Consider the following 21,650-nt stretch of genomic DNA (forward strand, 5'->3'; position numbering starts at 1 on the left):
TGCTGAGCCCCCCAACCCCCCCCCCCAAGCCCACTCCCCAAAACTGTACACCACTACCATAGCCCTTAGGGATGAAGGGGGACACCTACATGTGGGTACAGTGGGTTGTGGTGGGTTTTGGAGGGCTCACATTTACCACCACAAGTGTAACAGGTGAGGGGGATGGGCCTGGGTCCACCTGCCTGAAGTGCACTGCAGTACCCACTAAAAACTGCTCCAGGGACTTGCATACTGCTGTGATGGAGCTGGGTATGACATCTGAGGCTGGCATAGAGGCTGGAAAAAATGTTTTTTTAATATTTTTTTGGGGTGGGAGGGGGTTGGTGACCACTGGGGGAGTAAGGGGAGGTGATCCCCAATTCCCTCCGGTGGTCATCTGGTCAATTCGGGCACCTTTTCGAGGCTTGGTCGTGAAAAAAAAGGGACCAAGTAAAATCGGCCAAATGCTCCTGAGGGACACCCTCTCTTTTTTCCATTATCGGCCAAGGACGCCCATCTCTTAACCATGCCCACATCCCGCCTTTGGTACACTGCCGACACGCCCCTGGGAACTTTGGTCGTCCCTGCGATGGAAAGCAGTTAAGGACGCCCAAAATCGGCTTTAGATTATGCCGATTTGAGCGACCCTGAGAGAAGGACGCCCATCTCCCGATTTGTGTCTTGCTAATATAGTATATGGGCAGTCCATCGGTCACCTGATCAGTAGAGCTTGGCTTCATTGGCTACTCTCTTCCTATGAAAAGTTCCCCACCCTCCTTGCAGCCATCTTGCTTCTATATGATGACTGGACAATAGAAGCCTTTGTGTTGTGAAGAACTGGAAAAAGGTCATCCTCCACAAGCCATGCAGTAGTGTTTGTGTAAGTACTAGCCACGTGTCACTTACATGAGCATTATACGCATGTATCTTATGCAGACTGGTGATGATAACACATGCAAATTGCCAGAAGCTGCCCATTCAGAGTGCATATGTATATTGTGGCCGGGATGGGGATGTCCATCTATCTTCATTTTGTCACAACTTGTACGCTTTTTTCTCCATCTAGGTATGTGGCCCTTTTGCATGTGCATGCCTGCCTAATTTGTATCTAATATACATTGGGCTCCTTTTACTAAGATGCACTAATGGATTTAGCACATGCTAACAATTAGCATGTGCTAAATGCTAGAAAGCATGTAAGAATAAAATGCACTTCTTAGCATTTAGCACACGCTAATCATTAGCATGCACTAAATCCATTAGCGCACTTTAGTAAAAAGAGACCATTATTGTTTATATATTTATTCCAGAAGGCGGAGATATGTCTATTTTACATCATACATCAAATCCAGATCCTCTAGGGTAGCATTTTCTGAAATGCTACCTGTTCCACGCGCAGGGCCCAAGAGACAGGCAGAGCTCCGGAGTCTCAATGCGTGGATGAGACAATGGTGCAGGGAGGAGGGTTTTAGATTTGTTAGGAACTGGGCAACATTCTGGGGAAGGGGGAGCCTATTCCGAAAGGATGGGCTCCACCTTAACCAGGGTGGGACCAGGCTGCTGGCGTCGGCATTTAAAAAGGAGATAGAGCAGCTTTTAAACTAGAAATGGGGGGAAGGCCGACAGTCGCTCAAAAGCGCATGGTTCGGGAAAAGGTATCTTGCAAAGATACCTCACAAACAGGGAAGATAGGGTTTCTGGATAGTGAGGTTGCACAACAGACCGTAGGCCAGGTGCCCTTAAATACAACTAAAGATCAGACAAAAGATGGCAAATCAATAGTGTCAGGTACTAATCATCATGCAAATAGGAACAACAAACATACTCTGAAATGTTTATATGTAAATGCTTGGAGTCTAAGAAATAAGATGGGAGAGTTGGAATATATTGCACTAAATGAAAAATTGGATATAATAGGCATTACTGAGACCTGGTGGAAGGAGGATAACCAGTGGGACACTGTCATACTGGGGTACAAAGTATATCGTAGTGATAGGGTGGACCGGACTGGTGAAGGGGTAGCATTGTATATTAACGAGAGCCTTGACTCAGATAGATTACAAATTCAGCAGAACACAAATCACACCTTTGAATCATTGTGGGTTGAAATTCCATGTATAAAAGGGAAAAAAACGGTGATAGGAGTGTACTACCATCCGCCTCGCCAGGACAAGCAGGTAGACACAGAAATGATAAAAGAAATCAGAGACGCGAACAAAATGGACAATGTGATACTAATGGGTGACTTCAATTATCCAAATATAGACTGGGTAAATGTAACATCGGGACACGCTACAGAGGTACAATTCCTTGATGAAATCAAGGACAGCTTTATGGAGCAGCTGGTGCAGGAGCCGACGAGAGAAGGAAAAATTCTAGACTTGGTCCTTAGTGGAGCGCATGATCTGGTGAGGGATGTTATGGTACTGGGGCCGCTTGATAACAGTGATCATAATATGATCAGTTTTGATATCGACCTTGAAGTAACTGTACACAGAAAGTCAAATACGTTAGCGTTTAACTTTAAAAAAGGAGACTATGATAAAATGAGAAGAACGGTAAAAAAAAAACTTAGGGGGGCAACTGAGAGAGTAAAACCTGTACAACAGGCATGGACGCTGTTCAAAAATACCATCCTGGAGGCCCAGGCCATACATATTCCGCGAATTAGAAAAGAAAGACGGAAGTCCAAAAGACAGCCAGCCTGGTTGAAAAGTGAGGTGAAGGAAGCTATTAGGGCTAAAAGAAACGCCTTCAGAAAATGGAAGAAGGAACCGTCTGAAAATAACAAGAAGCAGCATAAGGAGTGTCAAAGCAAATGCAAGGCGCAGATAAAGAAGGCCAAGAGGGATTACGAAAAAAAGATAGCATTAGAGGCAAAAAAACATAGTAAAAAATTTTTTCGGTATATTAAAAGCAGGAAGCCGGCAAAAGAATCGGGTGGGCCGCTGGATGACCAGGGTAAAAGGGGTGATCAAGGAAGACAAAGACGTAGCAGAGAGACTGATTGAATTCTTTGCTTCGGTCTTCACCGAGGAAGATTTGAGTGGGATACCGGTGTCGGAAATGGTATTTCAAGCGGACGAGTCGGAGAAACTTACTGACTTCACGGTAAACCTGGAGGACGTAATGCAAACTGAAGAGTAGCAAATCTCCTGGACCGGATGGTATTCATCCTAGAGTACTGATAGAACTGAAAAATGAGCTTGCAGAGCTACTGCTAGTGATATGCAACTTATCCTTAAAATCGAGCGTGGTACCGGAAGATTGGAGGGTGGCCAATGTAACACCGATTTTTAAAAAAGGCTCCAGGGGTGATCCGGGAAATTATAGACCGGTGAGTCTGACGTCAGTGCCGGGGAAAATGGTAGAGGCTATTATTAAAAACAAAATTACAGAGCACATCCGAGGACATGGATTACTGAGACCAAGTCAGCGTGGCTTTTGTGTGTGGAAATCTTGCCTGACCAATTTACTTCAATTCTTTGAATGAGTAAGCAAACATGTGGACAAAGGGGAACCGGTTGATATTGTGTATCTGGATTTTCAAAATCCACAATAGGACATTTCCTCCTATCCCATGACCCTCCAATTTCCTCTGTAGCCTTTCATGAGATACCTTGTCAATGTCCTATTGTGGATTAAAAACTGGTTGACGGATAGGAAACAGAGAGTGGGGTTAGATGGGCAGTATTCACAATGGAGAAGGGTAGTTAGTGGGGTTCCTCAGGGGTCTGTGCTAGGACCGCTGCTTTTTAATATATTTATAAATGATTTAGAGATGGAAGTAACTAGCGAGGTAATTAAATTTGCTGATGACACAAAGTTATTCAAAGTTGTTAAATCGCGACAGGATTGTGAAAAATTACAAGAGGACCTTAAGAGACTGGGAGACTGGGCGGCTAAATAGCAGATGATGTTTAATGTGGACAAGTGCAAGGTGATGCATGTGGGAAAAAAGAACCCGAATTATAGATACGTCATGCAAGGTTCCACGTTAGGAGTTACGGACCAAGAAAGGGATCTGGGTGTCGTCGTCGATAATACACGGAAACCTTCTGCTCAGTGTGCTGCTGCGGCTAGGAAAGCGAATAGAATGTTGGGTATTATTAGGAAAGGTATGGAAAACAGGTGTGAGGATGTTATAATGCCGTTGTATCGCTCCATGGTGCGACCGCACCTTGAGTATTGTGTTCAATTCTGGTCGCCGCATCTCAAGAAAGATATAGTAGATTTGGAAAAGGTGCAGAGAAGGGCGACTAAATGATAGCAGGGATGGGACGACTGCCCTATGAAGAAAGATTAAGGAGGCTAGGGCTATTCAGCTTGGAGAAGAGATGGCTGAGGGGAGACATGATAGAGGTATATAAAATAATGAGTGTGAGTGGTGGAACAGGTGGATGTGAAGCGTCTGTTCACGCTTTCCAAAAATACTAGGACTAGGGGGCATGCGATGAAACTACAGTGTAGTAAATTTAAAACAAATCGGAGAAACTTTTTCTTCACCCAACGTGTAATTAAACTCTGGAATTCGTTGCCGGAGAAAGTGGTGAAGGCGGTTAGCTTAGCAGAGTTTAAAAAGGGGTTGGACGGTTTCCTAAAGGACAAGTCCATAAACCGCTACTAAATGGACTTGGGAATAATCCACAATTCCAGGAATAACATGTATAGAATGTTTGTACATTTGGGAAGCTTGCCAGGTGCCCTTTACTGGATTGGCCGCTGTCATGGACAGGATGCTGGGCTCGATGCCAGTATGGCATTACTTATGTACTTATGTACTTATACATGCAGACCTGCTCTAAAATGATGGCCCAGATATACATGTTTTCATTTCAGTGTTTATTTTCTTACATACATGACCTTTCTAAAATAGACCTTAAAGTGCAATCTGTCAGTGGAAAGATTTCATACTGCTGTTAGCAAAATTTGAAACATATTTAATATATTTTTGTACAGCAAACTGTAAGGGGAAACATCCTAGCTCTGTATAGACTCCAGAACAGGTAAAACTTTCTTAATGTTGACAGTAAGTTTAGTGTAAACTTGTCTACCATTCAACCCCATATCAAAAAAATCCTGATAAAGTAAGTAAAGATTAAGGGCCTCTTTTAAGAAATCGCACTAGTGATTTCCAGGCAGGAAATGAGAGGAAACCCATAGGAATAGAATGGGTTTCCTCTCATTTGCTACGCAGGAATCACTAGCACAGCTTTGTAAAAGAGGCTCTAAAACTTCTGTGAGAAAAAAATGTAATAACTTCAATTTCAATAACAATCAAACATATAAACGGCAAGTGACCATACTCACTTGCAAATGCGCAGTACAGACTTCCCTCTCTGTCCCGCCCTCGCATCAAGACGTCATGACGTCAGAGGGCGGAACAGAGAGGGAAACGGAGTCAAATTGTCAGACGCCGCCATTGCTGCCTGGAAAGGAACATCACATGAAACAACCCCCACCCTCCCCCCCCATCCCCGCCGCCGCTCCCGCCCCCCTCCGTATCGGGCCCCCTGCACTGACCTGACAGCGCCTCTCACCTCTGTGTGGAAGCGCTGCAGGCAGCAGCAGAGCGATCTGCTGCTGCCTGTAGCGCTTTCACATGGAGGTGAGAGGCGCTGTCAGGTCAGTGCAGGGGGCCCGGCACGGAGGGGGGAGGGAGCGGTGGCGATGAGGGTAGCTGGACATGGGGGGAAGGGCCATGGTTGCTGGACTTGGGGTGAGAGCAGGGCACAGAGGAGGGTTGCTGGACATGGGGGAGGGGGGAGGATCGGTGGATGGGGTGAGGCCAGGGGAGAAAGGAGGGCTGCAATACTTGCCCGTTTTTACGGGCTTAACGGCTAGTAAAAAATAAATGGTTAAGAATATTTTTTACATTTCTCGTGCATCATTTGTAATATAAAAATAAAATGATATGGGGGCGGGGTTGCTTAACTGCAGATTGTAGTGTTCAGTGTGCCACACACATGGGCACTGTCCCTCAAGTCTATTACAACAGAAGAAAGGTTGAGAAATATTTATTTATTTATTAGCTTTAATTAAAAATTACTAACCTGCACTATCTGTGATTCTAGGTGGGGTACAAAATTATATGTATAATATCAGAATTTTACAGTTTAATAAGGGCCTCTTTTACCAAGCTGTCGGCACATGTTTTTGATGTGTGCTGAGGCCCTCTTTTACTGCAGCGGGTAAAAGGCTGTATTTTTTTTTAAGGAAATGGCTCTGCGTTAATCACAGGGATTGGCGTGCAGCCATTTCCGGGGGAGTCCTTACTGCCACCTATTTAGGTGACAGTAAGGGCTTCTGCACTAACCTGGCAGTGACCAGCACTATAAAAATACAAAATATTTTTATAGTGCTGGAGATGGCGCATACTGGGGGTGGGAACTATCATCAGGCTGCTGTGGTACTTCCAAACTGGCACACAGCAAGTCCAATAGCGCACGGTAAGCCCTTTATAAAAGGGCCCCTAAGACAGAACAAATAAGAATAAAATGCAACAAAAATACTAAATGATGTCATCAAATTGCATACTTAACTGATTTGGCCAGTCAAAGGAACATTCCATTGGCATACATTCAGAAAGAGGGTATTCTTAGAAATGGAGCATACTATATTATTATTATTTGCATTTGCACACAGCTATATACTTCTTGCTTCAAAATAGATTCTTGAAAGTGAGACATTTGTGGCATCTGAATCTATACATGTTTGTAAATTTATTTCCTTATTTATGTTATGGAAATAAATTACACGTAAAACTACAGCTACACAGTATAAGTGAAAATTCAAATGGTTTTTACCCACACTCACACCCTGTCTTTCATTCTTACCCGAAGTCTCTGCAGCAGGTCCTTCCTCCTTCGCAGGGCACTCTGTAACGCTTTCTCATGTCCATCATAACTCTCTACAAGAGGAATCACAGTATCAGTAACTGAAGAACCTCTCATACCAGTCATATCGCCCTACAGGATGAATTGCAGCATTATCATATGAGGCACTGTTCATATCATTCAAACTTCCCGGCAGGAGGAATTAGAGACTGGCTTCTCGCAATTCCTTGGCTGCTTCAACAGCTGCATAATTTGCTGCAGAACCATGAAATCAGCCTCCCTTCCAACCCTCTCTCCTAACACACTACATATACTTTTCCTTGTGCAAGGGCTTCAGCAAATTTTCAAAATGAAAGCATGCATCTTTTCCTACTTTGGAAAATTACCACAGTGAATTTATGCACCTAAATGCTCTTTAATATGAACACAATTTCTGGGTTATTTTATATACATACAGCTAACTTTTAAAAGTATGTGTAGAAAGGCAAATTCCCCTCCCCTCTTAGGAACACCTCCGCTCACTTTGGGTAAAGGTATACAGGTACAGGCTGTATGGGAGTAATTCTATAGGGAGCTGCCTAATCTTAGGCAGCAAGAAAGAGCACAAATGCTGGTATTCTAGTCAGTTATATATGTTCTGTCCTCTGATAGCCTTGCACTAGTTTATAATGTGATTCTAAAATGTGTGTAATGCTTTTACTGTTATTCTCATTTCTAAGGACTCTCACTGCTGCAGTTTCCACTGCAAAGATACAGGAGCAATGCATTATGAGTAATGTAGTTCACAGGCGATGCAGCCACACTTGCTTATCTGTAGAAGAATTGATATCATTGGTTGTGCTACTGCCTAGACCTCTTTTCTCTCTCAGCCAAGATTGGCTTCTGTGTCTACTTGCTATCATTTCCTGGTCAGTCTTACTATCTCTGTTCTGAAAGGTCAGCCAGGTATGACCTTTCCATCCAATCGAGAGTCGTCCTCTAGGACCACCCCTTGCTACCCGATGGCAGGCTCTGTCCCCATTGGTCTTTACCTGCTCCTCCCTGAGCCTGTGTGAGGCTTCTTGACCTCTTTGTCCCTTCAGCCATGAGGCATTCACCATCTTGCTACAGACAGCACTGTCCTGCTGAAACTCCCTGCAATGAACTTGGTTTTTTACCTTGAAATTATCTCCTCCCTAATGAGATATCGCACATTGCAGTCATCCAGCTCTGAGATACTTCTATCTGCTCAACTATTTCTCACCTCCAACCATTAAAACAGCTCTCAGAATTATGGAGTATCTGTGCCCTGGGGCAGCACTTCTGAACATCTGACTGTGAGTAAATTATCTGTGATTTATTCAAATAAAAGAGACTTCAGAAAAATAATAGAGACTTCAGGTGTGATTGGTGTGCCAAGGTTATACTTTCAAGATATCATAGACTTTACAGTAACAAGTCTGAAAGGTATTAATCCGCAAACGAACTGAGGATCTGAAGGCGACGAAACAGTGTGACAAGGTGGTGGCCGTAGCTAGAAGGTTGCTAGGTTGTATAGAGAGAGGTGTGACCAGCAGAAGAAAGGAGGTGTTGATGCCCCTGTATAAGTCGTTGGTGAGGCCCTACCTGGAGTATTGTGTTCAGTTTTGGAGGCCGTATCTTGCTAAGGATGTAAAAAGAATTGAAGCGGTGCAAAGAAAAGCTACGAGAATGGTATGGGATTTGTGTTACAAGACGTATGAGGAGAGACTTGCTGACCTGAACATGTATACCCTGGAGGAAAGGAGAAACAGGGGTGATATGATACAGACGTTCAAATATTTGAAAGGTATTAATCCGCAAATGAACCTTTTCCGGAGATGGGAAGGCGGTAGAACTAGAGGGCATGATATGAGATTGAAGGGAGGCAGACTCAAGAAAAATGTCAGGAAGTATTTTTTCATGGAGAGAGTGGTGGATGCTTGGAATGCTCTCCCGTGGGAGGTGGTGGAGAGGAAAATGGTAACGGAATTCAAACATGCATGGGATAAACATAAAGGAATCCTGTTCCGAGGGAATGGATCCTCAGAAGCTTAGCCGAGATTGGGTGGTGGGAGGCGGGGATAGTGCTGGGCAGACTTATACGGTCTGTGCCAGAGCCGGTGGTTGAGAGGCAGGGATAGTGCTGGGCAGACTTATACGGTCTGTGCCCTGAAAATGACAGATACAAATCAAGGTAAGGTATACACAAAAAGTAGCACATATGAATTTATGTTGCTGGGCAGACTAGATGGACCGTGCAGGTCTTTTTCTGCCGTCATCTATTATGTTACTATGTAAGTCTAAGAGAGGCTTGAACAATATATGTATGTGAACAGTTTCCAGCAAAGCGATATTCTGTAAGTATGCACCTAGATGTGATGGTGTGAACACTACAGATGGGCATTCACATGGGCAGAGTGTGGGTGAGGTATATACAGTGGTGGAAATAAGTATTTGATCCCTTGCTGATTTTGTAAGTTTGCCCACTGACAAAGACATGAGCAGCCCATAATTGAAGGGTAGGTTATTGGTAACAGTGAGAGATAGCACATCACAAATTAAATCCGGAAAATCACATTGTGGAAAGTATATGAATTTATTTGCATTCTGCAGAGGGAAATAAGTATTTAATCCCTCTGGCAAACAAGACCTAATACTTGGTGGCAAACCCTTGTTGGCAAGCACAGCGGTCAGACGTCTTCTGTAGTTGATGATGAGGTTTGCACACATGTCAGGAGGAATTTTGGTCCACTCCTCTTTGCAGATCATCTCTAAATCATTAAGAGTTCTGGGCTGTCGCTTGGCAACTCGCAGCTTCAGCTCCCTCCATAAGTTTTCAATGGGATTAAGGTCTGGTGACTGGCTAGGCCACTCCATGACCCTAATGTGCTTCTTCCTGAGCCACTCCTTTGTTGCCTTGGCTGTATGTTTTGGGTCATTGTCGTGCTGGAAGACCCAGCCACGACCCATTTTTAAGGCCCTGGCGGAGGGAAGGAGGTTGTCACTCAGAATTGTACGGTACATGGCCCCATCCATTCTCCCATTGATGCGGTGAAGTAGTCCTGTGCCCTTAGCAGAGAAACACCCCCAAAACATAACATTTCCACCTCCATGCTTGACAGTGGGGACGGTGTTCTTTGGGTCATAGGCAGCATTTCTCTTCCTCCAAACACGGCGAGTTGAGTTCATGCCAAAGAGCTCAATTTTTGTCTCATCTGACCACAGCACCTTCTCCCAATCACTCTCGGCATCATCCAGGTGTTCACTGGCAAACTTCAGACGGGCCGTCACATGTGCCTTCCGGAGCAGGGGGACCTTGCGGGCACTGCAGGATTGCAATCCGTTATGTCATAATGTGTTACCAATGGTTTTCGTGGTGACAGTGGTCCCAGCTGCCTTGAGATCATTGACAAGTTCCCCCCTTGTAGTTGTAGGCTGATTTCTAACCTTCCTCATGATCAAGGATACCCCACGAGGTGAGATTTTGTGTGGAGCCCCAGATCTTTGTCGATTGACAGTCATTTTGTACTTCTTCCATTTTCTTACTATGGCACCAACAGTTGTCTCCTTCTCGCCCAGCGTCTTACTGATGGTTTTGTAGCCCATTCCAGCCTTGTGCAGGTGTATGATCTTGTCCCTGACATCCTTAGACAGCTCCTTGCTCTTGGCCATTTTGTAGAGGTTAGAGTCTGACTGATTCACTGAGTCTGTGGACAGGTGTCTTTCATACAGGTGACCATTGCCGACAGCTGTCTGTCATGCAGGTAACGAGTTGATTTGGAGCATCTACCTGGTCTGTAGGGGCCAGATCTCTTACTGGTTGGTGGGGGATCAAATACTTATTTCCCTCTGCAGAATGCAAATAAATTCATATACTTTCCACAATGTGATTTTCCGGATTTAATTTGTGATGTGCTATCTCTCACTGTTACCAATAACCTACCCTTCAATTATGGGCTGCTCATGTCTTTGTCAGTGGGCAAACTTACAAAATCAGCAAGGGATCAAATACTTATTTCCACCACTGTATTTGCATGGATACTTTATAAAATCTTATAATCTATGTGTGGTCTTGTGCAATCTAGGTGTGAGCATTTATACCACTTCTATGGTTTGTATAAGTGTTTGGGCCTAGAATATAGGCAAATGTTCAGCCACTTACACTAGTATTCTATAAAAAAAAATGTAGTGTAACTTTATGCAAATTTCATGTGCGCAATTTTATTCTGCATATATGGCACTGTTTTACCTTCTAAATCTGGTGTCCTCCCCCACAAATACTAGTCTCATTCTCCTCTTCCCCTGGCTCCTGATAATGTTCTGCTTAAAATACTAGTGCCTCCATTTCATTAAGTTTTATTTGGTGTTGTGTGTTTCTTTTTTCTCCATAGACAAGCTGAATTTAATCAAGCACCCAAGTGGGTGACAAAATCTGGCAGTGCTTGCTTAAGGGGGGGGGGACACTGTTGAGCTGTCGATTAAGATGGGCACCTGAAGACTTTGCTCCTCCTAATTATTTAGAAAATTGTCCCAAGATTTAAAATATCTGACAGAATTGGCTTAATTTCTTTTATACTTATTCTGCACTTACATATTTGAGATGTCATTGACCAAATCAAATAAATCTGAGTCTCAGAACTTATTACAAATGGGTTTGAATCACACCAAACACGAACTGTTAGAAATAGCAGCACCTGAAAACTCATCTTCCTCACCTTCAGATAGCATGATGGAAGAACTTCAGGCTTAAGAGATGACTTGTGAGTTAAAATCCGAATTACAATTACTCACTACATCTATGTCAGCCTTTCAATTCCATGGTGAATCACTTGAGACACATGTCGACCAGATGGCACTGTCCTTAGCGCAGCACCAGGAACAAACCCACAAGCATATTTGGAAATTGGAACAAGATATAGAAGATTTTTCTAATCGAAATTGGGGTAACAACATCACAATCATCAGCCTCAAGGAAGTTGCTGAAGGATCTGACATGATTAAATTCCTTACTCCTGGTTACCCAATCTCTTAAAAATCACTAACAATCCTCCACTGCAATTTCAGTGGGCTCACAAAGCACCCTTGCGCCTCAAGCAAATCCTACAACAACCTAGACCAGCTATTGCAAAGCTCCTTCATTTTCCACAGGCCTTACAGATCTTAATAGGAGCACGCAACACTATTGATCTGCAATTTGACAGTAAGAAATTGTTAATTGTTCCAGACCTCGCCAAAGTCACTATCAGGAAAAAAAGTCCTTTTGAAGAAGTGAGCCCGCCTAAAATCTATAGCTGCTTGATATAGGCTTCAATATCTGGCCCGTATAACCATAACATTGAACAACTCAACCCAACCCTTTGATTCACATAAACAATTGCTGCAGTATTCGGATCAGCTTCAATCACATGGAATGTCTGCTTAGACTTATTTTTCTGTCTGTATTACTCACTAATATCAAAGCCAACAAAAATAGGTAAACATTATGCCCTCAAATAATAGAACAAGAAATAAAAGCAGATCAGAATAATTAAAAGGAGAAGTGGTTTCTTAGCAGTTAGTACCCGACGTGGCCACATTTTGCCCACAGGCTCAGTTAGGGGTAATACTAAAAAAAAAAAACATACATCAAAAAATACAATAAATATTTTACATAAATAATAAATAAAAGTACATTCAAATAACAAACATACACATGCCAGAAAGGAAAAAATTATTTACATATTGTGGACAGGTATGCTCAATGTGGGTACATGTGGATACAAAGAACAAAAAAGCTGAGCTTTATATTTAAAAAAAAAAAACAAGCAGTAGTGTACTGTTAAAAAGCTCCATTCAGGGCAGTATAAAAGCCAGATCTGCGGGATCCCTATGCATTGTTCCAATGTACATGTATAGAAGTGACATGACAGAGTATCAGTGCTCAGTGAGAGATCACATTATCATATAAATTCTGAAAAGACAACTAGGGGGTCTTTTACTAAAGGTTAGCTTGAGTTATCTGCAGCAGGTCCCATTTTATTCCTATGGGCCCTGCTGCAGATAACTGGAGCTAATCTTTAGTAAAAGACCCCCCTAAAGGCTTCTTTTACAAAGCCGACTAGCAATTCCGGTGCAGCAAATGAGAGGAAGCCCATGGGAATTGAATGGGTTCCTCTCATTTACCACACAGGAAGGAATCGCTAGTGCAACTTTGTGAAAGAGACCCTAAAAGGGGTGATAAAACAATATACCCCTAATAGCAAGTCTTAATCAACCACCTCTTCAAATGAACAGCACTTCTCCCGATCAGATCAGCAAATGGAAACGTGACCTCTTATTGCTGCCTGCTGTTTTATAGTCCTTCCTCAGGTCAAAGGTTAAAGATTGTAAAATCCTTTTAAATCATCAAAAGTAAGCCCAAAATACAGCTCAAGGCTCAGAAAACATTCTGACCACTGATTTACAACTCCAGTAGGTAAAATAATAACATTGAAAAAGTAAATTCAAAACGCTAAAAAAACACATAAAAATTGCTAAAAACAAAAATAAAGCAAAGCGCCACCGACTTCATGATCATATAAAACAGTCTCAGGCAATCTCTAAACACTAAAAAAAATAGTCAAACTGCTGCTTAATATCAAATAAAGTTTTAAATAATGCTCAAAATCCAATGGGTTCCAGCAGCCATGTTTATTCTGCATTCTAATGACATCATTGACATCACTGGAACATCTGAGTACACAAAATCAAAAACAATCTTGCAAGAACAATTGTCCTAGCCCTCAGATGTAGTGGTTGAGGAAAAAAACTTGCAAAAACAATAATAAATGTACTTAAAATCAAGTCAATGATAATAAACTTTAAAACAAATAAATAGTACATTACAAAATAAAAATAAATATGGTCTCAAATTCACATAATAACTTATACATATGAAGTCCAGATGGAAATTCAAATAAATAAATATCAATAAGAAAACTCATAACATGAATAAAACAAATTAAAATGATGTCTTTTCAATTAAATACATACATTTTTTAAAATCCCCTCTAATAAATCAAAGAACAAATACTTATAACCAATAAATAACTTATGTGGGATAAACATAAAGGAATCCTGTGCAGAAGCTTAGCCAAGATTGGGAGGCGGGGCTGGTGTTTGGGTGGTGGGGCTAGTTCTGGGCAAGACTTCTACGGTCTGTGTCCTGAAAATGGGGTTAGTTCTGGGCAAGACTTCTACGGTCTGTGTCCTGAAAATGGGGTTAGTTCTGGGCAAGACTTCTACGGTCTGTGTCCTGAAAATGGCAGATACAAATCAAGGTAAGGTATACACAAGAAGATGAGTTTATCTTGTTGGGTAGACTAGATGGACCGTGCAGGTCTTTTTCTGCCGTCATCTACTATGTTACCAGGGCCGTGCCAACACGGTAAGCGAGGTAAGCATGGCAGGGGGGCGCTTCCCTCTGGGGGGCGCCGCCGCACCATGCTCACCTCGCTCGCCCTCCCCCCAACATCCCTTTTCTTTTTTTTTCCTTTTTAAATGTACCTCCGTAGCCATAGGCGCCCTGTATAAGAGGCTTGGGGAGGCTTACCAAGTTGTGACCTTTCCTCGCCTTTTCCGCCGTTGCTGCAACTTAAAAAGGTTTAAACGCCGGGCGGCCACTGCAGGAAAGTCGGGGAGCTGAGAGGGCAGCAGCGGAAAAGGCGTAAGCAAGATGGAGGCCGAGTGGTCCACTCCGAGATTGAACAAGCAAGCCGCGAGAAATGGCGGGAACTGGTGCTGGAAGGACCTGTGGAGCAGCAGTTGGAACAGGCTGACGGGGTGTCGCGCTGCCCGAGCCTGCGTGTGTTGTTGGCCGAGTTGTTGCTTCTGCAACAGCTGCACAATCTAGTGTTGCGCCGGAATGGCCTGCAGCAGCTTCACCTGGGGCTCGGCAGCCTATGTTCCCTGCGCCTTCTCGATCTCTCCGGCAACCAGCTGCGGGAGTTGCCGGCCGAACTGGGGGAGCTGAAGGAGCTGGCCACGCTGAACCTCAGCAGAAACAGGCTACAGGCTTTGCTGCTGTCTCCAGTAACGAGCTTTCCCCTGTGGCTTTTTCGGGCCCGAGCTCCATCGAGGAGTTCGAGCTCCACCCCGACGTCGGCCTCCTACCAGCTCTCAAGAGCTTGGATATGTCTAATAACAGAGTGAGATTCCTACAGAACTGGCTGACTGCCCCAAATTAAAAGAAATAAACTTTAAAGGCAACAAACTAAAAGACAAACGTCTAGAAAAAATGGTGAATGGCTGCCAGACCAAATCAGTACTGGAATACCTGAGGGTTGGTGGCCGAGGAGGTGGCAAAGCGCAAAGGAAAGGGTAAACTGGAAAATTCAGAAAAAGAGCACATTAAGGAAAAAGAGAGAGAGAAAACAGAAGAAGGACAGTGGAGATGGAGAAGAGGACGAAGTAGAAGAGGTCAGTAAAATGTTGCTAAGAATTTAGCATGTTTCTGAAAATCCTGCACCCTTGACTGTTAAAGTGACTCCAGACATAAAAGTGCGGCCCTATATTGTGTGTACTGTGGTGAGAGGGATGAATTTAAAACCAGGGAATGCACTGAAGAGGTTTCTAATGGCTCAGGTAATTCAGAGGGCTTTACATCAATCCTTTTCTTATTTTATTTTATCATCCTCACTTTAATATTCCCTTATCTCTTGTCTGTCCTGTTTCTCTGTCCTAATTAGATTGTAAGCTCTGTCGAGCAGGGACTGTCTCTTCATGTTCAAGTGTACAGCGCTGCGTATGTCTAGTAGCGCTATAGAAATGATAAGTAGTAGTAGTAGTCTTTGGGATTCCGGAATCTTGCTACTCTTTGTCCTTATCCCTTATTTGTGCTGTTTGTCTGTCCTAATTAGATTGTAAGCTCTGTCGAGCAGGGACTGTCTCTTCATGTTCAAGTGTACAGCGCTGCCTACGTCTAGTAACGCTATAGAAATAACTAGTAGCTTCTTTAAGGGGCGCTTATGATGGGTGCTTAGTGCCAAGTCCGCGGTGGCCGGTGTTGATTGTGGAAGTGGCAGCACACAACTGGGATGGATGGATGGATCGATCATGGAGCTCTCTGTCGTGCATACCCTATCAACTCAGCTACAGCCCAGATAAGTGCCCTATTTAAATCAAAAAGTCTGTGCAAAAATACAGCTTAGTTGAATTCAAAGTTCATTACTCAATCAAAGGTTTTTTAACTTGTGAGGAGCTCCCAGCATAGTCACTAAGCAGAAATCTAGCCTGCTTGGGATATTGCACTGGCATGAATCTGTGTTTATTTATTTGGATTTTTGCTCACATCTTTTTCAGTAGTAGCTCAAGGGATACTACATTAGCCATTTAGTTTAAGTTTTCTCTGTTGAAAAAATGCTTAGGTTGATTCACATATTTTATTTTATGTGCCTTCAATTTGTGAACTCGGGGTTCTAGATGTCCTGTTTCCGTGACAGATTATTACTTAGATTGTTTCTGAAGTGAGTATAATGAAGGTTTGAATTGTGCATAGTGTTTTGCAGTTGAGGGATTGTGGTTAGTATATGCTTTGAGCAACCACTTTATTCTGTGACATATGATACATAGCTAATATCTAAATTTAACAAAAGGTATTAATTGTGACTTATTTTTATTTTTTTTCTGTGTTATCAGACAATTATGGATTTAAGCTCCACCCCTGGCCCCACCCCTAACCCTGCCCCCTTTAGCCTCCCCAAACAGTTGGGCCACCGACCGCCTATGTCCGTAGCGGTTCCGGCAGCGCAGCGTCAGTGAAGGAGGCGGAACACAGCGAAGGGAAGGCTAGCGACGTCGGGAGCACCGCCTCCTTCACTGACGCTGCCGGAACCGCTACGGAGGTACATTTAAAAAGAAAAAAAAAGAAAAGGGATGTTGGGGGGAGAGAAGAGGGCGGGCAGTTGAACAATGGGAGCGGGAGGGCAGGGGAGAGACGAGAGCATGGATGCGAGGGGGGGTCATGGAAGGGAGAGAGGGGAATTGCTGGAAAAGGATGAATGGAGGGGGCAGGGGACAGAGGAGCATGGATGGGCATGGATTGGGAGGGCAGGGCTCAGGGAGAGAGGGGAATTGTTGGAAAAGGATGAATGGAGGGGGCAGGGGACGGAGGAGCATGGATGAGCATGGATTGGGAGGGCAGGGCTCAGGGAGAGAGGGGAATTGCTGGATAGGGATGAATGGAGGGGGCAGGGGACAGAGGAGCATGGATGGGCATGGATTGGGAGGGCAGGGCTCAGGGAGAGAGGGGAATTGCTGGAAAAGGATGAATGGAGGGGGCAGGGGACAGAGGAGCATGGATGGACATGGATTGGGAGGGCAGGGCTTAGGGAGAGAGGAGAAATTGCTGGACATAGAGGGGAGGGAAGAAAGATGAAGGAGATGAAATGAGGGAAAAGGAAGAGAGGAGAAAAACTGCACATGGATGAAGAAAATAGGCAGAAGCTGAGGACCAGAAATGAAGGAGGAAAGGAAGCCCTGGAAACGGAGTTAAGAGGACAGATAGCAGCAGAATCAGATACTGGGCCAGCATGATCAGAAAAAGAAAGTCAACAGACAACAAAGGTAGAAAAAAATCATTTTATTTTCATTTTAGTGTTTGGAATATGTCCACTTTGAGAATTTACATCTGCTATCTTATTTTGCAATGTATAGCAATCTGTTTCTAAGAATATTGCTGACAATTCCTGTCAGTGTGGCAAGTGGTGAGCGATCATTTTCACGGGGGGGGGGGGGCCGCCGCCGCCGCAAACTGATATTCTGCGGGGGGGGGGGGGGGGCGCCAACTGATAGTCTGCAGGGGGGCGCCAGAGACCCTAGGCACAGCCCTGTATGTTACTATGTGTATGTCTGAATCTATATCACCATTGTTGATAATAGTACAACACTAGAAACTGTAACTCTTCAAATTTGTGTTGCTGTTCACATTGTGCTCAATAATCCATTTATTAAAAGCTCTTATAGTTTTTCCAATATATATTAACTTGCATGGGCAAATAACTGCATATAACACACGTGCAGTTTTACATTTCGAGTACTGTCTTAACTCATACCTCTCCTCTGAATCTGAATGTACAAAAAATTGTGTCTTTGAGCTAGGAAGTGATGTCACTTACCAGTATGGCTGCATAATCTGATAGCTCTGAATGGGCTTAGATATCTTTGAGCAATTCTCAGTATTTACTTCTTCTGCAGTGCAGTATAATTGCATCCTGCTTGAAGAAGCCGATATGCCGCCCCGAAGGAGCTTAGAAAAATTCTGGTTTACTGCGAACCAGCAGGATAAACAGTGCTTGGAGATGGCGGGGGATGCAGAGGAGATAAAAAAAATGGCACCACTCCAGTCTGAGTCAGAGGAGGAGGATGAACACGTGCAGATGTGAACGGAACAGGCTGAAGTCACCAAGCACGATATGGTAGGCTGGCTTCAGGAGCTGAGAGAAGATATGGCAGGTGTTTGCCGAGATGTACAAGAAACTTTAAAAGATATCAAAGCGGAGATTGGCGATTTGGGAGCCCTTGTAGCTACAGTTGAGGAGGCAGTGGACTCTGTCCGGGAGGAGGTGTGCACTCTTAAAGGATCCATATCCAGAGACACTGTAATAATTCAAGAATTGAAGAACCAGCTGGAGGATCGTGAACGTAGATCCCGAAGGTATAATCTTAGATTTAAGGGTATTCCGGAATCAGAGAGGTTCAAGGACTGCTTCCAAGTAGTCACTGACTTTTGTAATTATTTACTGAACCCAGGTGGAGGAGGTGAACTGCTGAACTTTAGCATTCAAAGAGCGCATTGTAGTCTGGGACCCACCAGAGAGGGAATACCATGCGATACTACTGCATGTTTTGCTGATTTTCCAACTAAGGAGCGGGTTCTCTCCAAGGTGCGCCAACAGCCTGAGTTGAGCTGGCAAAACTGCAAGGTTAGCATCTATCAGGATTTGGCCTGGTCTGCGCTACAAAAGAGGCGTTCATTTCAAGAAATCACCCAGTTCTTAAGGGCTCGTGGATTATGTTACCACTGGTGATTCCCCTTTGCGGTGTGGCTGACTGTTGAGGGAAAATCGCGGAAGGTAAAATCAGTTGCTGAAGTCTGGACTGCCTTGAAAGAATTGGGATACGAGAACCTGCTGACCCTTCCATAGTCGCCTGCACAGGAGAATGTTTCGAGGGAAGTTTCGACTTGGCAGGCTGTGGTGGGTTGAGGAAAAAAGCTGCATAAAAGTTCAACTTGAAGACTAGGGGTTTGGAACTCTTGGTGGACATGCCGGGTTTCACTAATCTCTGTCTCTGGGTAATGGGGGCGAACTGTGAGTTTAATCTTTATTTGTATGCTTCCATGTTACTATCTGATTCTTTTTGGAGGGGGAAGGTGAATGGTGAGGGAATTGAAGGAATTTAAGTGGGGGGGATCATTATGCACCAAGGCGTTTTAGGCATCCCACTTTATGGAGAGGAGAGAGGGGTTTGTTGTTGTAGTGGGGTGTTGGAAATGTTGGTGCGGGTAGATGGAATGTGTTGGGGAGGGAGATGACAAAGTGGGTGGCAGGGATTGTATGGGGGTGTGGATGACCACGCCTGTTAGTTACGTAATTACCACTTTAGTTGGGGGTGTCTGAGTAGTTGTGATTGAGTGCATGATTACATAAGGTTGAGTGTTTTGGGGTGGGGGGTTAGGTGGGGGGATAAGTATGTGGTTGAGAGTCTGTTTGTAGAGGAACTAAGGTAGGCTGGTATGTGTGTATACATATATTAAATATGTTGGATGACATGGAGATGTGGGTTGAAGGTTGGGAATGTGATTGTGTGGAGAAGTGGAGTAAGTAGGGAATCACTTATGGGGATAAGAGCCTTCTGAGGGGATTGTTGTATCCTCAAGAGATGGCTAATTCATGTGGGAGTCATCAGCAGGTTCTGGGGAGGGGATGAGGGAGGAGGGGGGGTTATAAGATATAAATAATGCCACACTGGGAAAAGACCAAAGGTCCATCGAGCCCAGCATCCTGTCCACGACAGCGGCCAATCCAGGCCAAGGGCACCTGGTGAGCTTCCCAAACATACAAACATTCTATACATGTTATTCCTGGAATTGTGGATTTTTCCCAAGTCCATTTAGTAGTGGTTTATGGACTTGTCCTTTAGGAAACCGTCTAACTCCTTTTTAAACTCTGCTAAGCTAACCGCCTTCACCACTTTCTCCGGCAACGAATTCCAGAGTTTAATTATGCGTTGGGTGAAGAAATATTTTCTCCGATTTGTTTTAAATTTACTACACTATAGTTTCATCGCATGCCCCCTAGTCCTAGTATTTTTGGAAAGCGTGAACAGACGCTTCACATCCACCTGTTCCACTCTACTCAATATTTTATATGTGAAAAGGGTGAGGGACACTGGGGTAGGAGAGGGGTTAGGAATGGGAGTAAGGAAAGTTAGGCAGGGAAAGCAATCTGGGATGAGCGAGTGGAGCAATGCCAGTCAGATAATAGTGGGATCATGGAATGTCAATGGTCTTAATAATCCCGGGAAACGAAGTGTAGTCTATAAGGAGCTGGGCAGACTAAAATGGGATGTAGCTTTTTTGTAAGAGACACACTTATGCCCTTGAGATTTACAAGTTTTACGGCGCCATCCTTTTAGGACAGTGATGGGTCACCAAGGATGAGGGGGTAAACGTACAGGTGGAGTTGCTATTCTACTCAGGGATGGGTTCAGGTTCACTATCCACAAGGAATTTAAAGATCAAAGCAAGAGATGTCTAGTTTTGAGGGGCAGTTGTCAGGGTTGGGAGATCACGCTAGTAAATATATACGCCCCAAATTTGGGCCAGTCGGAGTTTTTCCGGACAATCCTGGGAGAACTATAGGGGTGCATTCAAGGGATGGTGATTGTAGGGGGAGATTGTAACGTGACTCCAGATGCGTGTTTGGATCATTCATCTGGGGGTGGACTGTATAGCAACCCACACCAGAGAGCATTGCAGGAATTCTTTCAAGGACTGGAAGTGGTAGATAGTTGGCGCTTGTTACACTCCGTACAGTGCAATTATATATTCTATTCACATGCAAGTGCCTCATATACTCAAATAGATGGTCTTTGGATCCATTGCAATTTATGGAGCTATCTTGGGGAAGCCAAAATTGGGAGCATTCAGATATCAGACCATGCCCCCGTCTGGATTATGCTTAAGGGTGTGGGAGGTTAGGGGCGAAGGGGTTTTTGGAGACTTAACGAATCCTTGTTGGGAGACGAACAGGTGTTCCAGGCAGTAAAAAGGGCTATTCAAGATTATAGACAAAACAATGATACTGATGAGGTTGGGGACAGAACACTTTGGGATGCGCTGAAAACAGTTGTTCGAGGGTATTCATACAGTGGGGAGCCCGGAGGAAGAGGGAGAGGGGTGCATCTTCACTGTGCTTGCAAAGTCGTCTCATTGATCTAGAATGTCAACATAACAGAGCTCAAGACCAGAAGGTTCTGTATGAGCTTTGAAAGGTATGGAACGAGCTTTCGCGGTTGCAAATGACAGAAGTTGAATTCCACCAAACTAAACTTAGGTAGAGGTTCATTGAATTCGCTAATAAATCGGGGGCAAGGCTAGCTTGTTACCTCTGAGCCAAGAGAGCTAACTCGAATATACAGAAGATTCGAGGCACAGGAGGAGAATGGTGTAATACTGACTCAGATATTCACTCCTGTTTTATTCATTATTATGGTGAGCTCTATCAGGCTGATGAGGCAGTATCTCTGGGGGGCCATAAAGTGATTTTTGGATTCGGTCCCTATCCCACAGTTGACAGCCTTAGAGACAGAGCAGTT

General features: G+C 44.0%; 1 protein-coding gene across 3 annotated transcripts in view; it reads right to left on the reverse strand.

Annotated features, from left to right (window-relative positions):
* Positions 1 to 21,650, reverse strand: part of C7H21orf58 (chromosome 7 C21orf58 homolog) — an 872,003-nt gene that overhangs the window by 723,500 nt on the left and 126,853 nt on the right. For all 3 annotated transcript variants that reach the window (XM_030210678.1, XM_030210677.1, XM_030210676.1), the window contains exon 3: positions 6,816 to 6,889. In XM_030210678.1, coding sequence (XP_030066538.1) covers positions 6,816 to 6,889 — 74 coding nt within the window. The remainder of the gene's footprint in view (positions 1 to 6,815; positions 6,890 to 21,650) is intronic.

This window comes from Microcaecilia unicolor, chromosome 7, assembly GCF_901765095.1.
Source record: "Microcaecilia unicolor chromosome 7, aMicUni1.1, whole genome shotgun sequence".
In the NCBI taxonomy this organism is placed as follows: Eukaryota; Metazoa; Chordata; class Amphibia; order Gymnophiona; family Siphonopidae; genus Microcaecilia; species Microcaecilia unicolor.